Source organism: Nestor notabilis, unplaced genomic scaffold (assembly GCF_000696875.1).
Source record: "Nestor notabilis isolate BGI_N333 unplaced genomic scaffold, ASM69687v1 scaffold14945, whole genome shotgun sequence".
Taxonomy (NCBI): domain Eukaryota; kingdom Metazoa; phylum Chordata; class Aves; order Psittaciformes; family Psittacidae; genus Nestor; species Nestor notabilis.
Genome location: NW_009928969.1, coordinates 13,977 through 24,701, shown reverse-complemented (window position 1 = coordinate 24,701; position 10,725 = coordinate 13,977). Strand labels below are relative to the sequence as shown.

The following is a 10,725-nucleotide window of genomic DNA, read 5'->3' as shown; positions in this document are numbered from 1 at the left end:
AGCGTTGTTCCCAGACTGAAAGTCAAAACCACAGCACTGCACCAGCTGCTAAGAAGGAGAGAAATGACTGCTGGAGCTGAACCCAGGACACCCCCTTTCCCTTCAGCTCTAGGTCTATTGTTGGGAAGTCTCTGGGCTGTTGTGACGAGGAGCTGTGTTTGATTCCTCTTGTGAACCAGTCCCACCCAACACAGCGGCCAGTTTCGTGGCAGAGTCCGGCTGCTGCTCTCGGGGCAGCAGGTGTGGAAGTCACTTGGGGAGGTTTTGTGTGCTGCCATGTCCATGGAGACAGGTAGGGGCTCCGCAGGAGCAGCGCACGACCTCCCCGTCCCCTTCACAACCCAAAACCCTGACAGGTTCATCACTTTCAGTCATGAACATGGGCAGTGGTGCTGAGCAGAGCCTGGCCCTTGGCTGGGCACCCTCAAGCAAGTCTCCAGAGCAGTGATTAATGTTTCAAACTAATGCTTTTAAAAGTGAGGTGCTGTTTGCTCACCTTTGATTAGAGAAACCGGCATCGGTTGTGTTGTGTTCAGCACCTGCTCTTCTGTCACCTCTTCAGGCCTCCACCCTCCTCAAAGGAGGGGAATAGGTGTTGGATGAGGACTGTGTTAGTGACTGCACTTGCAAGGAAATGGTAAGTGGCTCCTGAGCACGGCTTGATCACTGGATGGCTGCAGCCCTTACCAGGATGTGGAAAGAAGCAAGCCCTATTTCTGGGGCTCCTTTGCCTTTGGGGACACTTGCTTTAGGAACAGCCCACCTACAGCCAAAGAGGTTACCCCCATTCAAGCATCACTCCAGCACTCAGAAACAGGGTTAAACAAGCAGGACTCACTGCTTCCCGGGATATTGCACAAGAACAAATCTGACCTGAGGATGAGGAGCTCCCGGAGAACGAATCTGCCTGGTTGCAGTCCCACACCTTCAGCGTGATGCTTCAGACACTTCCAGCTCAAGCAGTGGCTGGATACTGTTCCTCGCTGGAGCAAGTGTCCTGATGCTCCGGAGCCACGGTCCCGACTGTTGGAGAGCTGTTGGAAGTAGGTGCAGTGGGAGAAGAGGGAAGGTGAAGGTGGGACAGGGCTGGCTGGGGGGAGAAGGAGCAAGAGCCACGTGTGAGAGAGGGGAGAGGGAAGAGCCATGAGGAAGCCACCTACAACCACCCCGAGCAAGGAGGGTTGCTCAACACAATCTGGCCACTTCCCAAAAGAACACAGGGTTGTTTTTTTTTTACCAAAGTGGAATTTGACAGAACAATTCCCCTTAGAACTAGAATTCTTTAAGGATTGGATCACTGAATAACAAAGGGTGAAATGCTTGGTGACCTAAATTGGATTCCTTAAAAGGATACCCACCGAGATCAAACTGCTTCTATAGGGGCTGTGCTAATGCCGAGCACTTCCCAAACCATGGAGGCTGAGCGGCCGCAGCCCCGGGTGCCGCTGCTCCTGGAGGAGCTCAGTGCTTGTGGGAAGGGAACCAGTAGCACTCGCGCCCTGGTGAACCTTCCCTGAGCCCAGGGGTGCGACACCAGCCACCCTGCTCCTGCTCTCCAAGGAGGCACCGACCACGCCAGAGGTGCAATCTTCTTCCAAGACAGATCCTTGTCTATCAGCTTCGTGTCTCTGTATTCCCCCTTCCTTGGCTGATCATGACATAAGCCATAAAACTGTATCAGTTTCTCAAATAAAGAACAGAGAAACCCACAAAGTGCAGTGGTTGGGGCCAAATATCCTTCTGGGCTGGGGTTGGGCTGTTTCACCATCTTAAAATACTATGAAAAACACCAATTTCTTGTCTTGCCCAACCAATTCTGACCTGCAAGTACATTCCCAAATCCAGTGGGCGCAGCACAAGGCTGCTGCAGCAACTACTGCAGTGATGGAGGGGCGGGGGGTCAGCCCAGGAAGCTGGGATGAGTGTCCTTTTCATTTTTACTATGATTGACCTAAAGAAACTTAAGTGGGGCTTTTCTAAATATAAATAAGAGACAGCTTCTGGCAAGAAGACAAGTTCTATGTAATAAACTGATTGTGCATGTAACAGTTATAGCAAAACTATAATGATAAAATTCACCTGTTTCCCAGCATCAGTTATCCAACAGTTTTGTCACTGTGCATCATGTCCAGCAGTAACCAGGCTACAGGGAAATCCCTTAAGGAACGCTGCGCCTGTCACTTACCACCCTGCTCAAGCTGGTAAAGGTACTAACACAGGCCCCAGGTGCCAAGGGACCACTCTGCTTGTGATACAGAAAAGGGGTTTGTGTCTGTTGTTTTCAAAAGCCCCCACTTGAGCAGATTCAAAGGAATAACATGAACTGGTTTAATGCTCTAGGAGACAAGCAGCTAAAAGCACCTCGACTTCCACAAAGCCCAAAATTAGTCCAACTGTAAAAAGTCAAAGAGAAACACCAGGAGCCTCATATACCTTAAACAACTTAATTTATTAGAACCCATAACTGTTGCTTTCATTAGAAGAATTCAAGTTAACACCTAATTTGGGGTGAAATTACATTTTAAGACAAAAAAGAAAAATCATAGAGCTTAAATAGAGTATTTGCTGAAGACCCCAATTCCTCGAGCCCTGGCACAAGTTCCTGCTCCTCGTGGGGTTTTAGGAGGGGGCCTCATGCTGAACAGGTTCAGTGTCTCGTTTTCACACCATGCAAAGGGCTGTTCCCCATCTGCCTCCCCGCAGTGTGGGATGAAGAGCTCAAGCCTCAAACAAACCCCCCCCGAGATGTGGTGCCAGAGGCTGAAAGGTTCATTTCTTCTCTGTTTAAAACTGATGGGTCAGAGATCCCTGCAGCCAACTAAGGAATTGTACAACTGGTGTGGTTTCTGTCCGAGGCTCACTGATGGGCACTGAGCAAACCTCAACTGTGGCTCCAAATCAGAACCTAAGTACAGAGAGAACGTCCACCCGCCCAGGCCCTGGGCCCCCTGTTCACAGTAGCCCTTTTGGAGAAGCAGGTTGGGTTCAGAACCTTACTTGCCACAACTGCAGATCAACAGAATCATTCCCATGAGATTCAGAAAGTGCTGAAACACAGAACACAAAAAGTATTGAACTTGCAAACCTTCTGCTACAGCAAATCAAAACGTGGAACATGGCAGACAGAGACTTATCAAAGCATTAAGCTGCAAATTAACTCGTGTGACAACAGGATGGATGCTGCTGGACAGTAAGAGCACACACAGCGTCCCTGCAGAGCTGCACAGACCTGCCCGCCTCTCCCTAACACACTTGCTCTCTTTAGCACACCCACGCGGGTCTCCTACAAGCTCTGCTGCTTTATTTCTATCACCTTTTAAACCAAGCTATTAGTTACACAACTATTTCAGGCTGTTTCAAATCACTGGAATTCTAGTAACTGCTGATTTCCAGCTCTAGCTACGAGACTTGGTCGCTGTGATCAGAACTGAGGTGGTTCGTGCTGCACGTCCCTCGGCTCCATGGAGGAGGGAGCAGCTCTTTAAACATCCCGTCCTCATTCCCAAGTGACAGCTCACCTGCGGAACACAACACGGACGCACGAGGAAGGTGGGAGTGCTGTCCCTCAGACAGGTACTGTAGAAAAGGAGTCCTTTGGCTGTACAGTGCTTCCACAGTGGATTTGTTACATGAGATACAAACTGTACAAGTTCTCCAGTTTACAAAGTTGTCTAAATCGCAGAAACAAGTCAGCCCGTATTTATAATACCAGTTTGAAGTGTAAAGATTATTACAGAGAAGGAACAGTCTAAGTAATTGGCTCAATGTAACAACAAAAATGTAGTTTTAATACAATCTGCAATAGTACAACTATGCACATATGTACACACTGCCTCCTGGTACTCGCTGACTTTGAGTATGTGACACTTTTTGTTACCAGCTCCCTTTAAGGTAAGGAACCTGAAGCAGGAAGGGTTCATTTCTGCAGCACGTCGGGTTCCTCGGGTGCAGCCTCATCCTGTCCCTGTTCACAGCTCACAGAACACCGTCGCTGAAGCGGGACTTGCTGTAGTCAACCAGGTCATTCTGGAGGTCCCGTTCTTCATCATCTGCAATTAAACCACTCAGCTCAAATCTGATGCGATGCTCCTGACAGACATTTAAGCAGCCAATGCATACATCACACCGCATGTGTGCCCGGGTTTGGGAATGAACTCATTGGGGAACACAGAGAACACAGGCCTGGGGTGACTGTCGGCTCCTGGGGCAGCATCCCCGGCTCTGCTGCAACCCTGCTGCGGAGATGGAGTGACTCGGGAGGTGGTCAGGGGAGTTAAACTCACTGCTGGCACTTGAGAGTCTTGCTCTGAGCATTTCCAGCTCCCCCCCTGCAGCCCAGCTCCCCCCGCGGCTGCTCCGCAAAGCTCCGTTAACGCTGGTCAGCCCGTTCTGGAGCTCGGGCTGTCGGGTGCTGCAGAGGCTGGCACTTCGCAGCAGTAGGACCCCCTCCAGGCTACGGTGACGCTGCTCCCACCTACTCCTCCGGCTGGAAAGCTGGTGCCTTCCACACCGGGGTGGCCAGTGCATCTTTCGGTGCTGGGTTTTCCCTCCTGCTGGAGCCAGCCCTACTGCCGGTGTTTCACACACCACCACCTCCCATCGCAGACCCGGGGCTGAAAGCTGAAGAGGGGCTTTTACAACCAGGAACAGCAGCTCCCAGCCCTTCCAGGCTCATCAGCGAAATCCCTGTCCTCCCTCCCAGTACTGCTGAAGAACCAGCGACACATTCTGCTCTTCACAACTGGAACAAGCCTGCACCGTGATGCGTGCTTGACCCATCAGGCAAGATGCCTCCTCTTGACCTGCAGAGTAGCTGCACGCTCCGCTGGGAACGCGGAGCCAGGGCAGCACGCTGCCACTCCAGGCTGCCACGTCCTTCAGCTCATCCTTACAATGCATTTACAGCTCTGTCCTGGATGGGAAGGGTGAGGACGCCCCATCCCCCAGGCTGGACACAGGGGCTTGGAGCAACCTGCTCTAGTGGAAGGTGTCCCTGCCCGTGGCAGGGGTTGGAACTGGAGGAGCTTTAAGCTCCCTTCCAACACAAACCAGGCTGGGATTCTTTAAGATGTTCCACGTTGTCTTTCAGATCCACAATGCCTGCCTCTCCCCCTCTCTACTCTGTCCTTCCTCTTGACTTATGCTCCTTGGATTTTGGGTTTTGAGCCTCCTGAAAAACTGTAAAGTTAAGAAATTCCCAACTTGTGCATCCTGAGAACACCCATTTCCTGCAGCACACGCAAGAAATCCATCAGGAAAATGCACATTCAGTGTTTTTTCAAGTGATGTTTTAGAATACATTCTAATGCTCTGCCCTCCACCTGCAGTAACTCTGCTCTGTCCCGGGTGGGTTCCAGCCTCCTTCCCCCAGGAAGTGACCAAGCCCTAAAACTTCCCTTGTTTCAGTTCCCAGCCCTTCCTGAGCTTCGGAGCTGGGCTGTGCCTTTCTGGGCAGCAAAGATGCTTGTTCACAGGACTGGAAAGCAGAGATTTCACTAGGTGTAAAGCTGTCTGAAGCCCTTCAACACTCGTACAACAACTACCCGCCAGCCCAAGAGCGAGGTGAGCACCCGCGGGGCTCCTCCTCCAGCTCACCCACACGATGTGCTGCTGGGCAGAGAGGAGCCACCTCCACACCCATGTACGGGCTCCTCCGCTGCCCGGCCACCACAAACCACACCGACCACAGCAGAGGCCAACACCATTTACAGCCCCGCGAGCAGGGGCAGGGATGGACACTGGAATGCCGGGATGGACACATCCTGCAGGTCTGTGTATTTGCCTCTCATCACTTCAGCCCAAGGCCCAGAAACCACGTTGTTGCTTTGTTTGCACCCGCCACGTGCCTTGTTCCAGCCTGATGCAAACCCAGGCGATGTTTTCCTAATCATTTTCAGACAGGAATTATTTCCCACCCCTTCACAGCCCAGCCCCCTCCTGCACCCCCCACGATCCCACCCTCACACGGATCCCTGTGAAGACCAAAAGAGAGACTTTTCCTAAGACACTGCCCCTGGAAGCACCTCTTGCTGTGCTGTGTGACTTGAACCTCGGGTCAGGTCAACAACTCATTAGGAAACAGCGTAACAGAGGGCTTGGAAAGTTAAGTTTGAGGCAGTAACATGCACTGCTCAGACCACTCTTCATTAAAAGGCTTCCAGAAGTCTCTCTATCTTCACCGCCAGGTAGTGAACCATTATCTCTGTACGGATACAGGGCAGGGGGATCAGAACACAGTTTTCACCAAGTCCAAATTCAAGGCCAGCGCAGCAGTGAGCTGACAGGTACCACATCTCTGGTGAGCTGTTTTACAAGGCCACTTTCAGTTAGAGCTCTTGCTTTTTCAAACCTCAAGCTACATGAGCACAATCTCTGTGGTCTTTAACACTTTTCCACCACTGATGTCTGTATCCTCCCCACCCTTTTGTACATGCTGTGCAGGAACACTGTTCACATTGCTGGTAATAGCTGTAACACACATGGGACTGATTAACTCTCACTACCTAAAGCCCTCGGTTTCCCCATGAAGACCACCACAGTGATGTCCTCGTGCTGATAAGGACACCAACGCAGAGCTCTAAGGCCTCCTTTTGCTTCTTCCCATGCTCCTGGTGAAGACAGGCCCAAGGGCTGAGTAAGGTGGGTGGTAGAAGTTGGGACAGCTTCAGGAACAGTTCCCTGGCCTTGGTTAAAGTGCCAAGAGTTGTCTTGTGAAGTCCAGTTAAGGACCTGGTGAGGGGCTGGGCATCAGCCCCTGCTCACCGAGGGGAACTGAGCTAAGTAACCTGAAGCACCCAACCCACCAACTGCTTCAGTGTGCAGGGCAGAGCTTGGACACACAGACACACAGAGACCCACCCTTGCCAGGGACAAGATCATAACCACTGCTTGAGGGTAACAACCAGAATCCACTGCTAGCTCCGAGCAGAGTGTAACAGAACAGCCCACAGCTGCTGGAGCAGCAGCACACGTCTCATTTCTATCAGCAAGTGCACTAATTGCCCCGGTTCTGATCCACACTTCCCTTTTGCTTGCTAATGAGTTTCAAACTACCAACCTGGCCAAAAACCCGCTTACACTGCACAGTTCAATGTGTGCCCACAGAAATCAGGTGCTTTGTACCAGCTTTCCCCATTAATTATGCTTGGACAGCAACTGAATACGTGTCTGAAACACTACCACAAAAAACTTGCCTTATGAGGATCAAAATCAGGGTGCCCACAGAATGTCAATCAGGGTTGCAGGGGGGTCCCCTCTATTTTATACTCAATGCAAATACTATATATGCTTATGGGAACGTTTTCCCCTCCAGACATGCAAACATCTCACAGACTGTGACCAGCAGTAGGGGGAGGATGGCAGAGAGGGGGCAGGTCCACGGCACACAGCGATGGAGGTGGTGCTCAGCAGCACATGCAGAGGTGGTGACATGCACAGGCGGGTGTTAGGCTGCACCGGGTCACCCGCTCACAAGGTGGGTTAGGAAGGAAAGCAAGAGCCTGTTGAATCTGTGTACAAGGCACAAAGATCACACTGAGGATCCCCAGCTGAGACCTCGCTGTGTACGGCCCCAGGGTGCATACAACAAAAGAAGTATTCACAGAAACTACCCTTCTGTGTTTGAAATGGCTTTAGGAGCACCCAAGGCTGCATCCCAGTGAGGTGGGAACCACATCTGGGAAATGTGAGTGTCTTGATTCTCCAGCAGAAGCTGCACAACCGAAATAATGTACTAGAATCCTCTCACTGCCCACAGCCAGAGCATCGCTCTCAAGCACGAGCAGGACCCAGTTTAAGGATTGCCTAAAGCTCATTCATTCCATATGGAAAGTTTGTGATCAGGTCAATGTAGAAAGGCTTTACACAAATTCAACAAGTAAACTTAGTGCGGATTTTGTTACAATGGGGTGGAGATAAGGCCCAAGCTCACCTTGGACGTCTTCTTCTCCACCATCACCATCCTCTTCCTCATTGTAAGCCAGCTCAGCCTGTTTGTCTGCCTCATACTCACCCACGTTACCATCATCCCCATTATAATCTGCCAGTTTAGAACCCTGCTGCGGATCAACAGGGGACTCATTCTCATCAAAGAATCGGCCTGTGAAGTAGGCAAAGGATTAAGTCAGAAGCAGAGAGAAAAGAAACAGGGAGACTCTAAACGAAAGCAGATGGCAGGTTAGGACAGGGCTGGGGTAGCTTCAGCTGGAGGAGGAAGGGGGACAGGGGAGAGGGCAGGGGGGTAGCAAGTCATGGAGTATCTCCATGCTGAGCCCCTCAGCATTTGGCTCATTACAAGCTCCACTCTCAGAGGAAAGAGCTGGAGTAAGCACCCAAACAAAACCTCTGTCTTCCATTACCCAAACGCCAGCACAAGTTCTCTGAACACGCTGAAGAGCGGACACAGGGGGATGTACCCAGGCTTTATTTCTGAGGACCACCAGCATTGTCCTACACGCAGCAGAGCAACAGACTGCAGACCCCGTGTGCGGGTCCCTCAGCTGAGCACAGACCACACTGTCAAGGGTGAAAACCCAGCAAAGCTCTGCCTTGTGCCTCTGAAGTGACTGTTTTTAACTACCTAATTGATTTGGCTTTACACTCTGGTTTCCTATTAGGCTTCAAGAGTTTCCAAAATGTTCTGAACCCAGTATTTTTGTCTCTCAGAAAAGAATTAAGAATAGTTCCAGACACTGAAACAATGCACAAAAAGCCACAAGAATTAGCTGGAGCTCTGCAACGACGCGAGAGTCGCCCAAGCACACAATGAAAGATTAATGGTGTGATGTCAAGTTCAGAGCTGGTGGTTAATGGGGTACAGGGAGATCTGTTCAAGTCAACACAGTTCACTCTGCGTGCCCGTCGCCTCAGGAATGTCACAGTGGGCCTGCAGAGGATCTGAGTCCAGAGGGATGATGTGGAAGTGAAACAAAATAGGATTAAAGTGTGATACGATCGTTACAGGCTGGAAATGGACTGAGACCTCACTCCGCTGGGGCAGATGTTAAGCAATTCGCAGTGGAAGCAATTAGAGAGGGAATTAAAGCCGAGGAACATGAGTTTAGCACCAGGATTAAAGAGGGGTTGAGGCTGCAATGGACAGATGTAAACTGAAATTATTTCTTAATGAAAACTCTCAGATGTGGCAGCACACAAAGGCCAGGACAGAACTGGTAACACGCTGCTGTCTGGATAGGAAAGAGATGCAGAGGAATCGCATCTAGTGTGGCTCAGGTGTACAGAAACAGGAGTTCCAGTTATTTTCATAGAATAAGCAAGAAGAAACTACAATCTGCTGAGAAATGAGAAGTTCAGTGTCTTATTCTCTGTTCATCCCCAGCTGAGTAATCCTTGCTGCTGTTTGTATTTTTGGCCACTGCATCCTATGTAAAAAGCAGACAGAACTGTACAATTCACACATGTCAAATACAAAACAAGCCATGGAAGACACCCAAGTGCACTGAACTATAGTAAAGCCATGTGCCCAGCTCTGTACCTCACTATCAACATTTAAAAGGAAAACGCCTTTTGGGAAGAAATTCCCCAATTCTGAAGCATTCGGTAACTAACATCCAGCCAGGCAACTGCCTCCAGTGGAAGCTGCGTGCCAGAGCTGGGCTGCTCCCCACGAAGGGCATGGATGTGCCACTGACGGACCTTTCCAAACAGCCACTGCTGACCAACTGGGAAATAAATCTGCCACAAACCTGGATTAGCTGTTTGCATGGGTGACGGAGAAAAAGCCTGTCCCTCACTGCATCATGACATTGAAGTTACTCCAAATATGAAGAAGCAAAGAAAAAGTGATGGTAACTGACTCGCAGCCTGCAACGGAGCCATCCCACTCACTGCTCCTGCCTGCAAAGCTGGGGCCCTTCACTCCCCCGTACCCAGGGAGGACAGCACATCGTCTGGAGACCCCAGCCAGTGAAACATGGAGCTCTGTCACTTCAGCTGTGGGCATGTGGCAAGCATTGAGTCTTCAAGCAGCTCCTTTGATAAACAAAACTGTCTTGTACACCTCAGGATACAGGGTGGAAGCACAGCTTGCCAGGCTGCATGCCAGCTTTGAATATACCTATCCCTACTTCAACAGCAAGATCCATGAGGGATATTAAAATCCCTGAAGCCTTCCCAAAGGATCTGTTTCAGAAAGACAACAGTAAATTGATGCCCGTTCCCCACCTCTTCAGCCCACGGCTTCTTAGAGCTTTATGCCCTCTCATACTAAACCCTATTTGTTTTTTTCTCTCCCCTGAATTCCTTCCAGCTTCCCATCATCTTTGATATTTAAAGCCAGAGGATGGCCTAGGTAAAACAGAGTTAGTTACTGCATCTCATTATCTTGACATCCTGTTATCACATCCCAGAGGAAAAACCTCACTTCAAACATGTCTTAGTGACTAACACCCACTGTTGCCCACGTCAGTTTGACCGAACTGCTCACTTGCTGTTCATCACTCACTCTGGGCAGGAATTCCTCTGTTGTTAATTGCAGACTACTTTATGTTCACAGACTTTTATGTTGTGAAGCCACATCTCCTACATCAGTGGTCATCCAGCACTCAAAATACCAAACAGCACCAAGCAGAGGATGCACCTTTGTGAACCTCACAGAAGCTTTGCAAAGAAAACCACCAGCGATACCTATGCCTGGAACAGTCTTTTGTGCACTCTCCAAATAGCAGTTCATTCCTGACCAGGTCTCCATTCATCTGCCTACAACAA

The 10,725-nt window shown here is 50.2% G+C and overlaps 1 protein-coding gene across 1 annotated transcript in view; it reads right to left on the bottom strand.

Moving 5' to 3' along the window:
• Nucleotides 1-3,975: 3,975 nt before the first annotated feature.
• Nucleotides 3,976-10,725, bottom strand: part of CASC4 (cancer susceptibility candidate 4) — a gene marked incomplete at its 5' end in the record, with an annotated part of 20,723 nt that continues 13,973 nt past the window's right edge. Inside the window, 2 exons of the mRNA XM_010014777.1 lie at nucleotides 3,976-4,049; nucleotides 7,931-8,098. Coding sequence (XP_010013079.1) covers nucleotides 3,976-4,049; nucleotides 7,931-8,098 — 242 coding nt within the window. The remainder of the gene's footprint in view (nucleotides 4,050-7,930; nucleotides 8,099-10,725) is intronic.